Source organism: Pyrgilauda ruficollis, unplaced genomic scaffold, assembly GCF_017590135.1.
Source record: "Pyrgilauda ruficollis isolate IOZ18807 unplaced genomic scaffold, ASM1759013v1 scaffold8, whole genome shotgun sequence".
Classification (NCBI taxonomy): Eukaryota; Metazoa; Chordata; class Aves; order Passeriformes; family Passeridae; genus Pyrgilauda; species Pyrgilauda ruficollis.
Window position 1 is genome coordinate 9,843,861 of NW_024529932.1, and position 22,524 is coordinate 9,866,384.

At 41.1% G+C, this 22,524-nt stretch overlaps 1 protein-coding gene across 4 annotated transcripts in view; it reads right to left on the reverse strand.

The window, feature by feature from the left end:
* Positions 1-22,399, reverse strand: part of YAP1 (Yes1 associated transcriptional regulator) — an 83,080-nt gene extending 60,681 nt beyond the window's left edge. For 2 of the 4 annotated variants that reach the window (XM_041487263.1, XM_041487262.1), the window contains exons 1-2: positions 21,786-22,399; positions 18,593-18,840 (exon numbers count right to left, since the gene is read on the reverse strand). In XM_041487263.1, the coding sequence (XP_041343197.1) occupies positions 18,593-18,840; positions 21,786-22,109 (572 nt within the window). In that variant the 5' untranslated portion in view covers positions 22,110-22,399. The remainder of the gene's footprint in view (positions 1-18,592; positions 18,841-21,785) is intronic. The other 2 variants (XM_041487264.1, XM_041487265.1) reach the window with 2 other exon arrangements.
* Between the last annotated feature and the right edge of the window lie 125 nt (positions 22,400-22,524).

Genomic DNA, 22,524 nt, shown 5'->3' on the forward strand with positions numbered 1-22,524 from the left:
CAAAGTAATTAATTTTTACTGTCTCTCTCTTGTAGTTACTGGGTGGCATTACCATCAATGGCATATCTAGTGCTACTAGAAACAAAAAACAGTTTACAACCAAAGTGTAAAAGAAGTGCGTAACTCAGAACTGAGATTTATTTCTTTCTGATTTTGTCACACTGCCTAAGCTGTATAGTTACTGTGTAAAGTCTGTTAAAAACCACATGAAATCACTTCAAATACGAAAATTTCCAGAATCAGAACTACACTTTTAGACCTCACTCACACTTCGTAATTTCTACTTTGAGAGAAATTTCAGGCTATACAAAGTCCTTGACTGAATTCACACAAAATATTTAACAGTGTTGTGCTTTTTTGTTCCAAGGATGTGTCAGCCATTGAGGTTCTTATTGAGCACTGAGAATTTTAACAGTACTTATTTCCTAAAACATGCTTTTGTGTTACAAGTCTGACTTCTGCTTAAAATCAAATCACATGTATTTTGATCTATGTAGATGATTATATACATATGGGAGAATAGAAGGTTCACAGATGAGTTGAATACATCTTTCTGTAATGAAACATACACTGAAACTATTTGCTCTATCCTCATATATGATGACAGTTAATTAAAGCATTCAAAGTTTACTTAATTTTACACAGCACAGCAGTTAAACCAAGCTGGTCAACTGGAAGAACAAGGTCATTTTTTATTCTGATGTTTGAGATGAACTGCAACTGCAGTAACCATTTACATAAGGAACAAGAGATTTTAGAAAAGGATTGAACTTTAGAAGATTTATCAAATACTACTGTTTACTTACACTTTTAAATGTTTAGTAAAATATCTGAAGACAATGGTACAGGCTTGAATTCTTTGTTACTATCAGTTCTTCCAAGAATAAACCATGACAAATTCCTTTAGTAGCAGACCTGTACCTATCAGTTTCTCGAGGTCAGGATTGAAGGCACTTGAGACAGTAGTTCATGTTCAGACTCAGGTGTTTATTGTTTCTTATCAGTGAAACAGCCTCACAACCATGAGTTCTGCAGCCCTTCATTAGCAAAGCACAAAATGGCTGTCTCTTGTTACAAGCTCTTTTAAGACTAAACTGTCCAATTAAGAAATGACACCTTGATTATTTGCCCTTTTAACCCAATAACTGATCCCTTGAAGCCCATAATGAGGACTTTTCTGTCAAATTACAAAACATCACCCAAACCCATGAAGAAGAAGGAAGAAGGTAAAGAACAACCTGCCTCTTCCCTGAAGCCTCCATCTTGCTTCATATTTAATTCTGCATTCTAAAACCCCAAACTCTAGGTTTTCCACTCTGTGATATTACACACTTCAACTACACACCTGTAATCCCAGTGCTATTAATCAATTTTGGAAGCCTTCTCCACAGCCTCAGGTGAAATGCAGTGCTCTCTTGTGGGTCTGTGCCTTTTAGCACAGAAAGTTTAAAATTATCAGCATCCAGGGTTCCAACATGTACCTACACGTCTCTTGTTTTCTTGTTTCCCTACATCAATTCCTCTTGGTCTGACACTCAGTACTCTTTATCACCCTGTTTAGCCTACGGCAAACAAAACAGCCACGTGTATTTTCTGAGAAAAAAAAACTGTAAAAAAACCCAACTCATCCTTCCTCTTAGGCATCCATATCAAGCCTAACTTTATTATAGGAGTAGCATGCTAATTTTGTCACTAAAAAGCATAACAGATTGTACTGTATAAGCATGCAATTATAAATTCAAACTGTTATTATTACTTAAAAGTGAGCTAAATCATTACCACTTTTATTGCTCCCATGGAAGAACTTTTCTTTAACATGAGAAAGAAACAAAGAAATGCCAAAATTGCATTATTTTTAAGTTTCTTTCTATTTCAGTCTTCCTCTAAACCCTCCCTCACATTACCTGCTGTATGAATTTGAACCTTGCCCAATATTTCAATTTTGCTGGTAAGTGTGCTTCAACAACTTGCAACATGTTAAGCAACCAAAAAAAAAAAAAAAAACCGAACAAAACAAGCCAAAAATTTCCAAAAAACCCAAAACAAACAAAAAAACCAAAAAAACCAAAAACAAAACAAAAAACCCAAAACACAAAAAAACCCCAAAAACAAACAAAAAAACCCAGCATGTTCAGCAACAAAAACACCAACCAAGAAAGAAGAGTATGGTGTGGATACACATTATGAACAAATTTATACATTTACACTTCTTAATAAAGCTTGCATTCTGTGATTTATTCTACTGACACAGACCTTCAGAACATTCAAGACTTTTGCTTGCACATGTATACTTACAACAAAAAGCTTTTGAGAACAGAAAATACTTGTTCTGATTTTACCTGGACTAGGAGCAGACAGAATTGCAACAGATCTACTACTTAAAAGTTGAGCTGCTAAGTACAATAGTTACAGCGTTAAATTCCCACTTAGATCTAGTACAACTCACAGTATTTATCAATACGTTTGATCTAAACCACTCGTATTTTGTAAAAAAACCCCTTTCTTCCCCCTTCATTTTATTTTTAGCACACTTTGATCAAATTATTATTGAGTAAAGTTTTATGCCAACAAGGCAGATAACTCTGGAGGGAGTCTGTTATAGACCACTCAACCAGTATGAAGAGACAGATGAAATATTCTGTAAGCAGCTGGGAGCTAGCTCACCATCTCTAGCCCTTATTCTCATGGGAGACTTTGACTTACGAGATTTCTGCTGGAAGTACAACACAGCAGAGAGGAAACAGTCCAGGATACTCCTGGAGTCTGCAAAAGAGACTTCCCTTACAGAGCTGGTGAGGGAGCCAACTGGGACCAGCTGTTTGGGAGCAGAGGAGGACTGGTGGATGGTCAGAGGCCATCTTGGTCACAGCACTCACAAAATGAGTTTTCAATTCTCAAAAATAACAATGGGCATCAGCAGTACTGCCAACATGGACCTACAGAAGGCAGATTTTGGCCTGTTTAGGAGCCTGATTGAGAAAGTCACTTGGGAGGCCATCCTAAAGGCCAAAGGAATGCAGGAAGGCTGGACATTCTTCAGGAAGGAAGTATGAAAGGTATGGGAACAGGCCATCCCCATATGGCAAAAAGACAAGCTGTTGAGGAAGACTGGCCTAGCTGAACAGACAGACCTGTCCAGAAGTAATGATAAAAATAAGAGTTTGTGATCTTTGGGAGAAGGAGCAGGCAACTCATGAGGACTACAAAGATGTCATAGATTATGCAAGGAGAAAAGTAGGACCAAAGCACAACTAGAACTTAAATTGATCGCTGCTGCTAAAGGCAATAAAAAATGTTTCTATGAATGCATTAGCAACAAAAGGAGAACTAAGGAGAATCTCCATGCTTTACCAGAAACAGGGAGAAGCCAAAGGATGATGAAAAGGCTGAGGTACTTAATGCCTTCACTGTCTCAGCTCCTCTAAATAGTAAGACCAGTTGTTCCCAGAGTACCCAGCCCCCTAAGCTAGAAGATTGGGATGGGGAACAGAATGAAACTCCCATAATCCAAGAAGAAACAGCCAGCGAGCTGCTACACTACACAGACACGTCTCTGTGGGATCAAATGGGATTCAATCAACAGCCCTGAGGGAGGTGGTGGAAATGCCACTTTCTATCATTTACCAGCAGCCCTGGGAACTAGTGAGGTCCTAGTTGACTGAAGGTCAGCAAATGCGATTCCCATCTACAAGAAGAGACAGAGGAGCTGTGAGAGTACAGCCCTGTCAGACTAACCTCAGTGCTGGGAAGGCCATGCAACAGATCACCTTGAGTGCCAACACTCAGCACACACAGGACAACCAGGGGATCAGGCCCAGCCAGCACAGGTTTGTGAAAGGCAGGTCCTGCTTGACCAACGAGATCTTTTCATGTGAGGTGACCCACGGTGGATGACAGAAAGGCTGTGGATTTTGTCTAGGTGGATTTTAGTAAAGCCTTTGGCACCATTTCCCACAGCAGTCTCCAGGAGAAGCTAGGTGCTTGTGGTTTGCAGGGCTACGTCATTCACTGGATAAAAACTGCCAGGATGTCTGAGTCCAGAGAGGAGCTGTAAATGAAGTCATGTCCAGTTGGCACACAGTCACAAGGGGGGTCCGCCCAAGTGCTCAGTATTGGGGCCAGCCCTGTTTAATGTCTCTTCTGATGATGTGGATTAGAAGATCAAGTGTCCACTCAGCAAGTTCACAGACGACACCAAGTTGGGTTGGAGTGTTGATCTGCTGGTGGCTCTGCAGGGCAATCTGGAAAGGCTGGATCGATGGCAAAAGTTGGTCAAGGCCAACTGTATGAGGTTCAACGAAGCCAAGTGCTGGGTCCTGCACCTGGGTCACTGCAACCCCAGGCAGCGCTACAGGCTGGGGGCTGGAAAACTGCTCACTAGGAAAGGACCTGGGGATGTTCATCAACGCAGCTGAACATGAGCCAGGGTGTGCCCAGGTGGCCAAGAAAGCCAATGGCATCCTGACCTGGATCAGCCCTGGTGTGGCAGCAGGAGCAGGGCAGTGACCGTCCCCCTGTACTCAGCACTGCTGAGGCCACAGCTCCAATCCTGTGCTCAGCTCTGGGCCCCTCACTGCAGGAAAGACATTGAGGGGCTGGAGCGTGTCCAGGGAAGGGCAGCGGAGCTGGGGAAGGGTCTGGAGCACAAGTGCTGTGAGGAGCAGCTGAGGGAGCTGGGGGTGTTTAGCCAGAAGAAAAGGTAGCTCACAACTGCCTGGTGGAGTCAGTCTCTTCTCCCAGATAACAAGGGACAGGACAAGATGAAATGGCCACAAGTTGTGCCAGGGAGGTTTATGTTTGGTATCAGGAAAAATTTATTCACTGAAAGGGCTGTCAAACATTGGAACAGGCTGAATCACTTTCAGGGAAGTGGTGGAGTCACCATCCCTGGAGGTATTTAAAAGACATGGACACACAGCACTTTGGGATGGTGAACACAGTGGTGTCAGGTTAGCAGTTGAGCTCCATGACCTCCTCCTTTCCAACTTCAAGGATTCCAGGGTTAAAAGTCACTTGTAGATCAGTCATTAATTCAGCTCAATACGTTTCCTTTTACAGGAACTTTCTAATACCAGCTGCACAAAATTTACACTGTTAAAAAGCTAAAATTTATATTCTGTTCCCTCAATGAAAGCTAACTACAGTAACATTATTCATTTTGTGCAGATTTTGGATCTTGTTAATGGTTTGAACAGGCTGAAACTCGGTTGAGCACTTGTAGGCTCAAAAATCAACACTTATATGCAGTGACAAAAATCCAAGTTGTCTTCCTCTCAGCACTCCTCCAAAAACCCACACTATTTCAGATCTTCCAGTTAAGCTAGAAGTTTTGGACTTTGATAAATTACAAGGAAACAGAAGATTCTATACAAAGGCAAAAAATTTTATTTCAGCTTTATTAGCACATCATCTTTGATAGCACACATCATGTGAGCTAACAGCTCAATTCAATGCTCAATGTTTTTTAACTAAAGGAAAAAAAAAAACCCAAACCAAAAGCCTCAAAACCACAAACCAAAACAAAAAAAGAAAAAGATGAAAAATCCAACCACAAAACCACCACACAGCCCTTGCTGATTTCAGCTGAATTTAGTTCACACATCAAATCTGTAACTGCAGCAAAGCCAAGTTTATGGATATTTTTAAAATAAAAGCAAGCTCAGATCTCAATGAATTAGCTACAGAACACATACTGGATCACAACAAAGTATAATACTTATCAAGGATCAAAGTATGCCTTTTTTTCTGGATTGTCCTTTTATTTTTAGATGCCAGTCATAAGTAACTAAGACATGTATTGATGAGATTGGAAGAACCATTGTGCCACCCTAGTCCAGTTTCAGTGAAGAAAGGTGGTAACTCTACACAGATGGCTGCAATAAAACTTGAAGTTTACAAGCCAGACAAACATGACTGCTTTTTAATTTTTCTTCTCCATATGACTCACTCAAAACTCCTTTTCCCCATAACTTTTTTGCTGCTTGCAAAGTTCATATTAAGCTAAATATTAATGCATGGGCTTATTTACTAAAAAGAAACCAAAACCACCAAGAATGACCGCTAAAAGCCCCATCTAAACCAAAGAATTATACAAATTGATCTGTACTATTTCCTCTGTTCCCCACTGATGTACCACATATTTGGACCAGAAGACTAACATTTTCAGTTAAGCACCAAAGTAGACCATCTAACACCATGTTTCACACTACTCCATTCAGTGAGACCTGTGGTTCTATAAACAGCACAAGAATGCAAATTCCACAAACAGAAGATTATGATCACATACCTACAGAAACCTACACAAGGGGGATTGGGGTTTTTTGAACCAACTATCTCAAAATACAATTTAAAAGGTGAAATTTTGTACACTTTTTAAATTCACTTCTTGAGGACTGCAGTCAATCAACTCTCTGGATTTTAGATTAAGGATTGTTATATTTCTTGAGCATCACCATAGCTGATATGACGTGCATGAAGATTAAAAGAAAGACCTAAAGGGCCCCTTTTCTGGAGGTTCATAACAGAATGTGGATTCAAGACAGAAAAGAATAAACATTTTACTTTATTACTCAATTAGTCTTTCAGTGACTGTGTTTAATATCCACAGTGAACTTATTAGAAAGAAGAGTATCAAAACAACACTGCTTAGAAACTTTAATCAAGAATTTAGAATTAACACTTCAATAAAGCCTTAAAAAAATTCATTGATTCTCCAGTACATATAGGTTTATGTTCAGTCACTATGAAGTTCGTGAAAATATTGTTTGATTGCATCACAGGGTGAGAGAGTAAAAACAGCATCAGTTGAACCTAAAATATATTTACTGCAGACAAAACAAATGCATCAAACACCCACTAAAGCTGCCCAGAACAAGGCAATACAGAATTCACTAATTTGTCCACAGAAAATGCTAAGCATGTGATTTTGAATTGCAGAGAGTAGTACTGACAGTAAATGTAAAAAATAAGCTAACTATACAACAAAAAAATAATGCACACTCCCCCCAAAAAACCCCAAACCAAAATCCATAACCCACCACACAACCAAGATGCTCCTCTAAACCCCCAATCCCATTCAGTACATCTCAAGTGCCAACAAAATACTTTATGGAACAGAGGCTTGTTTTGACAGAAAAGTACAACTAAATTCTAATGTCAGATGGAAATGATGCCACATGCATCTCTCTTTAGTGCCATCACTGATTTGCTTAATTAACTCTTAGGAAGCATCTACCTCACTTCCTCCTCTGAGCACTCACACCATGACCTGGATCAGAGAATGAGTCTAGTTGAAAAAATATAATCACAGAAAAAGCTGATACATGGCTTATAACATAACTACACAATAACTATGCACAATTTCAGCTACAAAACCCAGAGGGGCTGCATCAAACAAAATCTGTAAACAAAGCTTACTTTCACTCTTCAAACTCCACCTCTTCTAACATCTTTAACCTCATTAGGCTCTGCTGTATTCCCATGACTTTACTTACTCACGTCCAATCTGCTATGACAAGTTCAACAACCGAAAGAGAAAAATTAAGACTGACTGTAGCACCAAGAACTGGGGAGTCAATTGCTGACAAAAGACCATCCCTATGTAGCAGTGCGATGAGTTCACATTACAGCCACACTCTGGAATCAGATGAGAAGTCAGCACTGTAAGACTCCTTTCCAAAATCAAACTACATTATAAGACATGCTTTCCCAATGGAAATAAGCTTCTCTCTGTTCTATCTAGTTTCCTCTTCTCAGCTCTGGCTTGCTCAGAAACCCATAATTACAGTACACCGAGAGTACAAATATAGAGGATGATTTCATAGACAAGGAGTAATTTCTTCTATTTTGAATAGAATTCCCTGCTATTATGACTTAGCACTCACTCATATACATTTAAGAAACCATGTCACATACTGACTGAAATGAAATTACTGTATTACACATCCAGTAACCCGTCAGAGCTTTCTGAAATTTAAAAGAAATTGCATAAATATAATCACAACTGTAAGCAACAACCAAGAAAACTGATATATGTTAACCAGGTATTCCAGTAAGGCAGATCCCTGGATGAATTACTGAATACACACCAGACTGCAGAGTACAGCACAGTCATTTGGAGGACTTACTCAATGTAAGAAGGTCATGAAATGTCACAACACAGGACTAACTTAAGTATATGAAACAGACTGCAAAAATGTAGTAGACTGACCCTGGTGAGCCACCAAGTGCCTACCAAAGCTGCGCTATCTCTCCTCTCCTCAGCTGGAGAGAAAATATAACAAAAGGCTCATGGGTTGAAGTAAGGACAGAGAGAGATCACTCATCAGTTACAGTCACAGGCAGAGATCACTCCCCAGGTACAGTCACAGGCAAAACACGTGATGCAGGGAAACAAGTTTAATTTATTGCTAGTCAAATCAGAGTGGGATAATGAGAAATAAAAACAAAATGTAAAAATTGCCTTTATTCCACATTTCCTTTTCTCTGAGCTCAACTTCACTTCTGATTTCTTTACTTTCTCCATGACAGCAGAGCAGGGTGCAGGGAATGGGGCCTGCTGTCAGTTCATCACACGCTGTCTCAGTGGAAGGGCCCCTCCTTTAGTGTGGGGTCTCTCCCATGGGATGCAGCCCTTCACTAACAACTCCAACATGAGATCTACCCATAGGCTGCAGACTGCTACAGCCTGGGTCCTCCTCACAGCATAGGGTTCCCTTCAGGAACAGGCTGCTACAGCGCGGATGCCCCATGGGTTCACAAGTCCTGCCAGCAAAGTTGCTCCAGTATGGGCTTCTTTCTCCATGGTGCCACAGGTCCTGCCAGAAGCCTATTATAGTGTGGCCTTCCCATGGGGTCACAGCCTCCTTCAGGCACCCACATCGTCTGGCATGAGGTCCTACAGGGGATGCAGGTGAATCTCTGCATCCCCACAGTCCTCCAGGGATTGCAGGGGCACAGCTTCCTCACCATGAGCTGCAGCAGGAGCTGCAGGGGAATCTCACCTCCAGAGGCTGGAGCACCTCCTTCTGCACTTACCTTAAGGTCTACAGAGCTGTTCCTCTCACATACTCCCACTCCTCTCTTCAGCTATTGCTGCTCTGCAGCAGTTTTTTTCCCTTCTTCTTAAATACATTATTCCAAAAGAACTATCCCTGTCACTGAAGGCCTTGGCCTTCACCAGCTTCTTAGAGCCAGATGGCATTGGCTCCTTGAGACATGGAGGAAGCTTCTAGTAACCTCTCAAAAGAAATCATCCCTGTAGCTCCCCTGCTATCAAAATTCTACTACGCAAACCCAATATAGCAACTTCCTTAACTGCTTTTTTATTTAATCATAAGAAAATTCCACCCAAAGAATAAACTTTTTTTTGGCTAGTAGAGAAACTTCTGCTTCCTTGCTCCCTACTCCAATGCAACACTAAACCTGAAAGTTGGAAAATGGGTAGGATAATGATGAAGCTGATTGACTGATTTTTTTGTCCTGGATATATTACCACATAAAACTGAAATTTAATTCATTAAGAAAACAATGAACTGTCCAACTTCCTCAACAAATTTGCATAACACAAAGCTGATCATGTCAGGACCTGTCTGACAGAGTAATAAAAAATGGGGACAACTTTGAATTGCAAACAATTTTTAAAAGCATGTAATTAAGACTTCCTTTGACCTTGTTAACAAGGATGCTAAAATGTTAATTCTTAACTAACTGTTTATGCTAAGGTCTGTTTTACATTTTCTCTTCCTTATGCCTAACCAATGTCTAAATTACTAGGATATTGTTAAATATCCAACAGAACTTTTTCCTGTTATTGGTCATTACAGAAAAAATAAAAAGCCAAATCACAACCACAATGATTAACAGTTCTAACTCTACAAATCTGAAAGTTCCTGCCCTCTGTTACTTACTAATTATTTGGTTCCAAAATCTTACGTCTGCTTAGTTTTAGAATCAAAATCTCATAAAAAGTGAAAATCTGAAATATCAGTTATGAAAGAGAATGCTCACTTCACTTACTTATACTCACTGGCCAGAAGTAAGTGATATACATGGTCAGAAATTAAGTGTGCATGTGTTTAGAGGCCGAAGGTATAAAAATGAAACACAGGTCCACACTGATGATAACATAATTCTTTTGACAGCAGCATAATAAAAAGCTCTCAAAAATCTATCCACATGAAATATCCATACCCATGAACTAGAACACAGGCAATTTTAGCTTAGTCAGGTACTTGTGTACAAACGCTGTAACCACAGAATGTGCTATTAACTGTTTGCACTGAAAACTGAAAGTGTTTAAAATATTTCACTGTTAAATGAGTACAATTCATCATGACCCAAAGACCATCATTGAAGTCAATGAACATCTAAAATCCAGTTACAGCACAGTATTACTTTTTTTCTGCAAACATGTTTTTCTTATATTTATAAAAACAGTCTCTAAAGATGGCATAGAACACACTTCAAAGCAACTTTGTCACAGCCTTTTATACATCAGATGACACATTTTTAAGTATGCATATTTCATATCCTTAACTCAAGCAAAGTTGGCTGCTCTGGGAGTGACAAAAATTTTGTAAATAAAAATCACTACTGAATTATTTGTTCATTGGACATTTAGGTCTATTAACCATATCAACCACACTAACAGCAACATAGGAAGAAATTACTCTTTTACTCTGTTTTCCACCATTCTAAAGAGACTACACGAAATGTTGCAATCAAAGTAATTGCAGAGGACTTGCCAACAAGCTTTTCAAATAAGTACAACAAATTAGAAAAAATAACTGAGAAGTAAATCCAAGAAGAAAATATACCTGTGAGTTGCATTTATTTCCTTTAACCAAAGAATTCCATTTTGCCTATAAACCTATGCTTCTTTCCTTTCAGATGCTTTATTCAACCATAGATGTCTAACTTGATAACATATCCAGTAAAGGCAAAGAAGTTTACTTGCAACAAGGGAATCAGAAAGGGAAAAGCATCCTTGAAGTTGTAACACTGTTTAAAAAAATCTGCGTAGCGCAGACAACGAAGCTCTCAACAAATCAGAACTCACTGGAGATAAACTAGCAATAGTTAACGACCTTTACTTGACTTTCCTATGAAACAATTCAGCAGAAAAAAAACTGGCTTCACAACCTTGGTGTAATAATCAGTAACTACACTGAACCCCTAACACTGATCTAAGTTACCAAACAGCATGTCAGAGACTTAACAAAAGAGATCTGGTCTTTCACTGTGACGCAGCAAAGCCTCGTTAGCAAAATTAAAGCAAAGTCCAAGACTGTTTTCAAGACAGCTTTGTCTCCTTAGCAACTGACATGACCGACAGGCAGCATACTGGTAAAAGTCTTACTTTACAAGGCAGCTTTGTATTATTATTTTGACTTAACCAGCAATTTAGAATACTTGCCTGAAACACAGCCTGAAGTAACTTAGCTAAAAGCCAAATAAAACAGCAACAGAGTGAATCCCAGAAAACAGACTCCAAGAAGCACTTCAGGAGGCCATGAAACGGCGACACAGCTTAGTCACGCCTTACAAAAACTTTTGTTCTCCAAATGAAACTCCAGTTTTATTTAGCAAAAAGCAGCTAGGAGGTACCATTTTCTTATTAAAAACAAATTTTCCCCTGCTGTAAATTCCTATTCAAATGCTTAACAAAAAATACATTTCATCTGGTAAATTTCCCAACAGAGCCTGACATCAAAATCAGGTTCAGCAAACTGTTTAGGGGACAGCGTCCAGCCAGTACCTGGCATCTGTCTGTTAACATTCCAATACAACATTCCTCCAAGAATTTGTCTCCCATCATGCTAACCCCCATGCTGTTAAATTTCCCCTAGACACAATTCTGTCATTCTCTTGGGCCAACTACATGGTATTTGGCTGTATCTTAGGGGCACCTACCAGAGGACTGCTACTCACAGAAATCTCCTGTAAATTTCCATCATTCAACCAAGTATTTACATGAGAAACTGAGTCAGGTAAATAACGGCATTTACATAATCACTCACAGCTTGTTGCCACAGGGAGAGAAAAAAAAAAGGAGAGAAAAAAAAACATACCTTAAAAAAAGGAGTATTTACTCAAATAGCAAAAGACAGCAAGTTCCACCTACCATTATTGAGTTTTACTGCACAGGTATATGAGAAGTGTACAAACAATAAATGCAAGAATGTTGGAACGTATAAAAACACAAGGACAGAAATTAATATGAGAACTGAGCAGCTATCAGTTTTAAAAGGTTAAACTAAATCTAATTACATTATCTGAATTTGTTCCCAGCTATGAAGATAAACACATGCAGTGCTCTGGCCACATATAAAAAGAAGACGAACATCCCTAGTTTTGGATGACAGATCTCTTGCTGTTTACCTCATTTTTGTTTTTCATTTCTTTGGATGGTTGCAGAGCAGAGATGTCTAGTCTTAATCAATATTGCCTGTAACGAAGACTAGTTTTAACAATTAATCTCATACCTCAGCCCTGAGCAACACCTCTTGCTCTCATGGGCATCACCCCCATAAGTGCTTGTGTCAAGTGCTTATGTCCCATACGGGAAAATGTGTCTTTGAAAGCAACAGGAACTCTGCTTTACTTTTACATGTGACTTAACTTAGGTCCTGACGTTAAGTATTTCAGCACTCCCATTGCTAATAAGTTACTTTCTCTGAGGGTTTAGTCTAAAGCCAGACAGAGTGAAAAATCCGGTTTGCTTGCTGTGTCAGCTTTTGAAAACTTGCAGCTGTTGTGCCACAACTGCAGGGAGAAATTGAGCAAAGTATAAATTGTGGCTTTACATTTTGAATTTTAAAGCCACTGTTATTTTTTCATTTCCAGACAGAGAAAGATAAGAGACTAAGAGATGAATCTTGTAAAAGTTGGTATGATTTTACCCAAACACGCCAATGATCAGTTCAACAGCATTTACCTATCAGAAGCTTCTTGCAAAAATATGATGTAGTAGTGCTCAGTCTTACGTACCTGGGAATTCTCCAATTAATATGCTTGTATTATTTTACTGCTTTCTATCAAGCAGGAATTTCCATCATGTGACTAAGGGGTTAAGACTATCCTGTGCTACGAGCCAGATGACTACTAAAAACCCCACTACTGTAATTCTTTGCCATATTCCACATACAGAAAACAAAAAGCGAAAGGATGAAAATCCAGAAGACAATCATTGTTATTTGTATCAAATTCTTGTTTGTCTTTAGAAGTCAAGACCTCAGAAAACAGTAGTTCCACAGCAGTGCAATTGCACCCATAGAGCTTAATGCTACAACTCTAACTCAAATATAACCAGATTAAATATTTAATAAGTAGAACTGCAGAAGCATCTTTTTTTAAACATGAAATTCTGATTAAACCTGTATTCAAATACTCTTCTTCTTATTATTAATCAGAGATACTTCAGTATTTTAATTATAAAAGACTGGTTAAGACTTGGTCACAATTACAGCTTTCAACAAAATAAAAAATTTTCAGATCACCAGTAATATAAAACTGTTCTCAAATTTGATCCAGGCAATAGGAAAGCAGTGCTACAAAGCAGTACGAGATACCTAAAGCATATAGACCCAAAATCAGATACTACAATGCACAAAGACTATTTTTATGAGATATATGAAAGACAAAAACCCATGGGAAGAAGAAAGGTTCAGATCAACAACCAATTAAAAAAAATCATGAGAGAGAATTTAATTATTAACTTCCAACTAGGTGCCACATATGCTGTATTTTTCCCAGTTCTAGCTTCTTCTGAAGATAATAAATGTCAATATGCTTATAAATTAAAAAAACCCAAACATTTGTGAAAACCATGAGATATGTTTTTGGTTTATCTGAAATCGTATCTCAACTGCTCTTTGGAATAGTCTTATAAAATCACCTTGGTACAGCACGGTACTGGATACATGGATAACGTTATGTCACCAAACACAAGGAAATGTGTGCCACTGCTCTCACTGATGCCCAGGCTCAGTGCTAACAAAAATAGGGCATATTTGCCCTTATTCTTCCTTGGCCCTTTCAAAGATACTGAAATGTTCAGTAGAACTGCGAATTCAAAAAAACGTGTGTTATTGCTCTTTCATAGGACTCTTCAAAGTAAGAGGCAGAAGGAAAAATACACACTTAGTAGTACTGTGACTGTCTTCCCTTAGACCGTCAAAAACACACCACAGCAAGCTTTCCTTTGAAAGTGTTTAAACTAATGTTTTCCTTCAGCTATGTTCTGAAACTGACAGCGTCCACAGTATGATTTTTTCATGGCTTTTTCTAGGGAGATCTTTGATCTTTTGAATATTTTCTTAAACAGTCAAATCATCAATGTAAAAATGTAACTAACTTGACATATTACAAATACAATTTAGCAACCAAAGATCTTCAAAAGTGGAGAAGCCCATCAAAAGCAGTGGCTACAGTTTTGGCTTCCAACTATACTGCTCTGTAATTGACCAGCTTGCTTGAACTATAGAACTATAAACATAAGAAGTCATATTGATGACTCCGAATACACACTTGACTAAATTAAGGTATTCAATAAAATATGCAGCTGTGGCTGCAGCTTTTCCAATGAACATCTTTTGTCCTTGAAAACTAAGACTACTTTGGTGGGGTGGGGAGACTGAGAAGAACAGAGGATATTGGTGTAGTGAGTAGTACCAGTCAGGGGTAAAAACAGGATGGAAGAGAAATTTAACATCATCACTGGATATTTTTCATGTGTGACATAAGGAAATTAAAAAAATCCAACACCAAAAATCATAGCAACAAACTTCCCTGTTGCCTTAACACTAGTTGGTTTTGTAACACCCAAAACCATACCTCCCGTATGGAGCACATCAGAAATGTGTAACAGCAATCTTTTTTTCTGCCAGATGGATAAACACCTCAAACACACCCACAAATACTAATGGAAACCACCTTGGCCTCCTTCAGGAAGTCATTCAACACTTCACAGAAAAAATAGGAAGTTGTTGATAAACTGCTTGCAAGAACTACTTCCTGTAGGAAAAATAATTACAAGACTTGTTTGCTGGACAATCAGTTAACCTTTCCTCACACTACAACACAAGAAGTAGTATTACAAAAGCTCTATAAGAATTAAAAGCATAACTCTAATTTAAAATTATACAAGAGTAATTCTAAAACTGAGCAAAATTTGTTTATTCTTTCTGCAAGCTGTTGTCTGCTACTCCCATTGCACATTATCTTTTGCCTCGAGAGTGATTCCCTATCTTTCTGCACAGTTCACCGAAATGTCAAGCAGCAGCTGGCTAACAGGAAGTGGTTAAAAAGCAATGCAATTGACATCACCACACAAACCAAGCTCGGCTTTTTTACTGTATGTTTAAGAATGGGCTACACCAGTGAGAGATGACTCAGATGTGACCACTTACTAACAAGCAAGTCTTAACCTACAAGCTCCACTGAAGGAGCAGTATCAATAAAAAGTAGTTTTACCAGCTGTACAGTAAGCAGGCCTTAACCCACTGCTCAAAATCATCGCTAAGGGAAAATGAAACTCACCATTACTACTCATAACAGTGAGATGAATGCTAATAAGTGAAATTCTGGCAAATCATTGAATGTTGGGTATTCATACGTAAGGGGGTCTATTTATCCAGATGATAGACTAATTTACAAGAGTAGTTCTTTCTGGTTCAAACCCTATAGTACTGCTCCCACCTTCTTTTAATGTGTATGGCTACAGGGGGTGTGTATATAAAATATTTGGCTAAACAACTCTTCATCTATCTCTATAAATACACACACACACAGACGATTAACTATTTTCTCTCCCATATACACTATTTTCATTTCTTTCCACAAATTACTGTGTTTGCAGTGCTTGACCCACTGATTAGTGGAAGCAACTGTAATTCCAGAGTGTATTAAGTATGGTACTCAATTTTGTATTATTCTCTTTGCACTGTGGCATATTATGACAACTATAACCATAAGGCTTACTGACATCTGGAAAGAATCTAATATTGTTACCTATTCTGTAAAGATCTTTCTAGAGCCTGACTGCCAGACTGTTCATGGAGTAGCTACAGAACAGAGCAAGTGGAAACAAGGAGCGATGCAGCCAATGAAGAAAAAAAGCTGAATACTTGAAGAGACACTAAAAATCTGCATATGATAGAAGGAACCACATTAAAGGTGATTTAGAATCAGAAATCTTAGTACTCACACTTCAAGCAAATGTTTAAGGTATAACCAGGCAAGATGTGAGCTTTAGCAGGCTTGTAGGTGTGAGCTTATCACTCATCACTGAAAAAAACAAACTTGCTACTCAAAACTAGTCTTAAATTTCTTTGGGTTTCCTACACATACAGAGGAAACATTGTGCTAGTACTTTAAATGCTTTTTACAAATCTAAAAAAACTCCAATGAAGTTGGTGGATCTCACCTGCATATAGTATTAAGCAACCTTTTATGAACAAATGTTCTTCAAGTGTGAACAAAGCTGTCCTCATTAGACTCTTCCATACCAGAGCATCACCCAAGGAAAGCCAAAAGGAAACAGCCCATTACACTGTTTAAAATCTCCCAAGGTCAGCATGTGACCCAGCAGGGAGAGGTTCAAAAAGCACAGCCTTTATTTTTTTTCCTAACAACCTGGTTTGTTTCCACTCCTTTCCCCTTCAAGACACATCCTTCACAGCTAGCAGCTCTTTCAATCATTTACTTTGGATGTCTGCTTGAGAACAAACGATCTTGCTCATGCAGATGAGTTTGCCAGACTTGTGTGTACTTTCCAGTCTCAGGCTCTTTATTGTTCTTGCTGAAACCTGACCCTTTGAAATGGATACCAGGACACCAAGAAAGGACAAAAAAACTTGCAAAAGAAAAGGAAAGGATTTTTGTGGTAATAATCAAACTGCAGAAAAAAGCTTTCCAAGAATAAATCTTTCACTCTGATTTCACCTGAATGAGCACAATTAAAAAAATTCATTAGAGGGGCAGGAAGACATTTTTTGTCTCTTAAACTCTTTCATCTTCTGTAAAATTGACAGTGCTATCAAGAACAAATACTTGTGGCAGTAAAACTTTAAAATCAAATATCTATTTTTCATGCTTCATAAGGGGCTCTTTAAGAGCTCTCACTAACACAGTCAAAACAAAAGTTTGCTTTTCATTTCAAAACTCATTCTGTTCTTTCCTCAAGGTTCAATGAGCTACAGTTCTCAAACGGCATAAATTACACAGTTCAAAAAAACTTCTACTTGTGCCTGCTGAAGAGCTCATATTCTAGAACACACTGATCTGTTAAACTTCACCAAAGAAAATATCACATCTTCAAGATCTACAGCTAATGCTTATTTTCACATTTCTAATAGAGAATGATTGTTCTCAAAAGGGAACCTTCAGGCTCAAATAATTTCAGACAACTTCTGCAACCTCTTTTTGGTTGAAAAAGGCTAATTTTTCTGTATGGAAATACCTCAGCTACAGGAGCAAGAAACGTTTTTAAGAAGTTCTGCAAGTTCAGTTTTCATTGCAGACAGTGTAAGTTTGTTATTGTTTTTGAAGCTACAAGCTCAACTACTTCAATCAGATGCAGGTATTAATCACAATATTGGAGTGAGAAAGGAAGTAAGAAATAGTTTTTCTTGGGTGAAACAAGTTTTCCATAAGTAACACTATGTTACCTCTCCCCACCCTGCAAATGACATATAATGGGTAATTTAGAGACTTGCTGTTAAATAAAAAGTTCAAATTATAGTCAAAGTATTTGAGGGCAAGTTATGGTCTTGGTGGGCACATTTTCAGAAAGAAGGACAAGTCCCTGCTCTTTTAGAAAACTGCACAGAATAAAAGAAAGTGCTTCCTGATGGATTGGATGTCAAATGGATGGCATGTCTAACTTTCTTCAGTTATAGAAAAGGTGATACTAATTTCACTGTGTGGAAAAATTGCAGCTCTAGGAACATGAAACAATGTTAGAAATTCTGAAATTGCCTTTTCATTGCCAGGAATGTAGATGAGTTAATTTACAAACACAAATACTGTAATCAAACACATATGTTAATTACCTCAGGAAGAGAGAGTAGGCAAAAACATTTTGGTTGTGTATTTAAACAATTGTTTTTAATCAAAGCATAAGAAGTCCTGACCTACTATCACTACAATACTCTCTAAAGTTAACTCTGTATTTTTACATCTGTATTATTAAAAGGAGGTAAAATGTATCCTGACCACCATGACGACTCTGACAATATTCAGCAAATCAAAAAGTGTCATTGTTCAAGAATGACTATGCTAACTTCACTGATTTTTTTAGTACACAATATAATGGATGACATTCTTTAGCTAAGATTAAGATAGGACAAATATTCACAGAGTACCATACAGTTTTCAGAAACAGCAGAGTTGATATGTGAGAAATACTGAAGTGGTAGGGTCCCCTACTTAAAATCACAAGCATGTTTTTAAAAATACATATTTTAAACACAATGATATTTTCTGAAATTCTAAGATGGTAAAAACATATATATCCCAAAAAAAACCAAAAAACCCAAAAAAAACCCCACCAAACTAGAGATACAGCTAATTGAAAAGAAATTTTACTTACTTAAGAAAGTATCTCTGTCCAGATGGTGTCTTAGCCATCTCCCAACCTGGTGGCAAAGGTACGTCATCAGGGATCTCAAAAGAAGACTGGCGGAGGTGTTGAGAAGATGGAGCTCCAGGTCCAGTCACTACTCCAGAGGGTGTAAGTGTCCCTGGAGAAACAGCTCCCAGCTGCAGTGATGCTGGAGAGGAATGAGCTCGGACATGCTGTGGGGTCAGGGCTCCTGCTGTCCCGGCATCAGTGCTGGCCTGCCAGGAGTGAAATTATTTTTATTAAGATTCCTATATTTCAGTAGAAATGCAGCTGTCAGAAGACATTTCACTTTAAATGAACGTTTCAGGAGAAATTCATAGCTCAGTTGTTCTAAAGTTCTGCTTATTTTCCAGTTGTTACTGTTCAAGCAAGCCTCCACGTAGTTTGGTTAAAAGCCCCTGTGCAAATCAATAAATATTAACTGTACGTGTTGAGAGCCCTTAGTTTTATTTTGAAAACTAAAGCTCTTACTCCTCAGCACAGGGTTAAGAACAAACCTGCCTGCAGTCAGCAGATCTCATCCAGTGGTTTGTTACTGGACTGCACCCACTCCCTACCATCACACCCACTTTCTGCTGGAGGAGTTAACTTCCCACTCTCCTTTTCAAGTGGGGGTGTGGGGATTCAAGTAGACACACACACCACCACCCTGCCGCCCCCCAGCCCGCAGGGATTAAAAAGATCACACAAAGAGAAAAGCAATAGTGAAATGCCAACTGGCAGCAGTGAGCTCCAATGGAGGAAGACTCACGAATTCAACCATTAAAAAATCTAAACAAGAAGACCAAACATAACATTTCCTAATAACTCAAACTTTTAAGGGTATAAAGAGTCTGTCCATGTTTTATCCAAAGCAAAGCTTCAGCAAACAGCTGAACCAGTCAATCACAAATGACTCACAAACTCATTCACTGGAGTCACCACTCATAAGTACACAGAAAGTCCTTGCCAGTACTCAATACACGTCCAACATGGAACAGAAAAGGCAGCTCTGAAAACCTGGTTAAAGTAAAATTGGCTTAAAAATATATATTTACCAATTAACTGGTTTTATAGACAGACCAGAACAACACTGACACCTACAATGAGATGCATGTATGCGTCCCTGTCACACCTCTCTACACAAGGTATTACGCCGAAGGAGGCCCCACTTACACCCTCTTACAGTTCTGCTTCACTCCATCTGTATGCAAGCACACATGAAGTTTCATGTGTTCAACTGGAAACAAATCAGTTTGCACTTACATCCAGACAAAAGAAGCAAGTAGTAAGTGCAAATAAATATTGCAAATCAAGCGGATTTGCAATATTTAAATTCATGAGAATCACAGAATGATAGAAAAGAGAGACCTTTTCTTTAAGCAGAATGTTTATATGGCACAATTGAACAGAAAGGAAAAATGAAAACAGTCCACAATGAAGCAAATGATTGATTCTCTCTTGCCTTAGCTGGATTTCAAGTTTATGTTTTAGGAACCACTGAGTGGTACAAGGAACAATGATCCAACTAAATATGCTTTACAGACAAAGATTAACATACACAAGGAATATAAGGCTAAGCCTAAAAGTACAACCAAAAGTTGTATGACCATCACACACTTTTAGTGCATTTCAAACACGACAGCTATTTAACTGCAGTTACTGTATTTAACAAAACACAGCACCAAGTGTTAGATGAATGTCTACCCATTCAGATTTGTACACAATGGAACCGCGATGAGATATGCACAAGCTGGGAGAACACTATATATAAACCCCTTATTCCTTGCTGGATTTCAGTATGTTATTAAAGGTCTGCAACTCAGAAGCTAGCAAAACTACAGAAGCAGATCAGCTCCACTCCTTCCAATTTTCTTTTCAGTCTTGCTATATGAAGGCCAGACTGCTTTTTTGAGTATTTGGAAAATGAATTAACTGCTAGGCTGGGAGAGTACGTGCCAAGGTTCAGCCTGGAATGAGCTTCTGAAGTCAAGTTATAAATCGTTCAAAACAGAAGTTTAATAATGGAAATGTTGACAGACCCTTAACAACGCGGGTACCAGGCACCAGTACACAGCGAGTTTCACCCTTATTGGCTTCATAGATAAAGTGACAATAGCCAATCATAAAACTTATTTTATAGCTTAGCAACTAAGTTCATTACTTAATAACACTTGACTAGACATGCACAGTCTCCATCCAAAACGCTGGTTAACAGCATTAGCTTTCGCTCGTATTCACACCAACACTTAGGTCTTGGTAAAAAAGTCCCTCTGCTTAAACACCAAACGCTCCCGGAGGCCGAGCGACGACCCTGCCCCGCACACCCCACCCCGTTCCTCCTCGGCCCTGCCCCCGCATCGCCCCTTCCCCCCGGCCCTGTCCCGCCCCCTTCCCAGCCCTGCCCCGCATCCCTCCCCCGCTCCCTGCGCGGCCCTGCCCCGCATCGCTGCCTCCCCCGGGCCGGCACGGCCGCGGCCCCACGGCTCCGAGCCCCGGTCCCAGGCTGCCGCCGCTGCCCTGGATGCGGCGCTGCGCCCGGCGGACCCTGGACGCCGTCGGACCTGGCGTCTGCCTCGGGAATTAGCTTCGGATGTGCGTGCGTGTGGATGTGGGGGGGTTAATCCTACCCAACCCAGCGCCGTGCTGAAATGGTGGAAAAGTCACATCCATATTTACTGTCTGACGGGGCGAGGGGGTGTGGGTTTGGCACCACTTCATCGACCCCTTCCACAGAGAGCAGGGAATTGGACCCCAAAGCGACATTCCAAGCGAAGCCTTTTCACCCAAGTTTTAGGGGCTCACTCCCACTGTCGCCCTCCCGGTGAGGCCGAGAAAGCCAAGGAGCGGATGTGGAGTTCGAGGCCCCGCTGGAGACCGGGACGGGGCCAGCGCTCGCCCGCCCTCCCGCCGCGGTCCCGGCCCCGTCGGCGTCTCGGGGCGCGGGAGGCGGCCCTGCCCCAGGGGAAGAACAAATAAAGGGGTGTGGGGGCGGCAGAGAGCGCCCCGACAGCCCCGGCCGGGCGCCCCCCGCCCGCTCGGCCCCGTGGATTCCCGCCCCGGCCCCCTCCCCCATACGCCTCCCCCGGGAGGAGCTCGGCGGCGGGGAGGGGGAACACGGCCCGGCCGGGCCGCCCCCCGCCCGCCCGCGGCGCGGGTCCCTTCCTTCCCTCCCCCTCACCTGGCGGGAGTGGGCCTTGGGCTCGGGCGGCTTGAAGAAGGAGTCGGGCAGTTTCCGCAGTCGCATGGGCAGCGTGTGTGGCACGTTGGCGCCCTTGGGGTTCATCACCGCGTTGAACAGCGCCTCCAAGTCGGTCTCCGAGTCGCCCCGCACATGGACGATCTGGTGCCCCGCCGGAGGGGGCCCCGCACCCGGGGGCTGCGCCGCGCCGGCCGGGGCCCCCGACACCGGGCCAGGGGGCTGCGGCGGCGGCTGCTGCTGCTGCGAGGCCGGGGGCTGCGCTGCCTGCGGCGGCTGCTGCGTTTGAGGCTGCCCAGGATCCATGGCTCCGTCGGGACCCCCCGGCGCTTCCCTGGCGGGGCTCGGCGGCTCAGAGCCCGGATTCCCAGTCCCGCATGCCCCGCTCCCCGGGCCGCGGGCTCGTCCTGCTGTCGCCGGTGCTTCTCACCCCTCGGTCGGGAAGCCGACCCGCCCGCGGCAACTGGCAAAACAACTCTGGCCGTGCGGCGTTTCCCCGAGCCCGGCCCAGCCCGGCCGGCGCCTCTGTCCCGGCGGCGGAAACTAACTCACACAACACACCAAACAAAAGTTCGCAGTTACGCCCGCCCGAATCACTCTCCGCCGCCGGCTCCGCCCCTCCTGAGCCCGCCCGCACCGTATCCGACGGAGGGAGCCCGTGCTCGCAGCGCTCCTGCGCGCGCCCGCCCGCACCGCCTCCCGCCCGGGGCGCTGCGCGGCC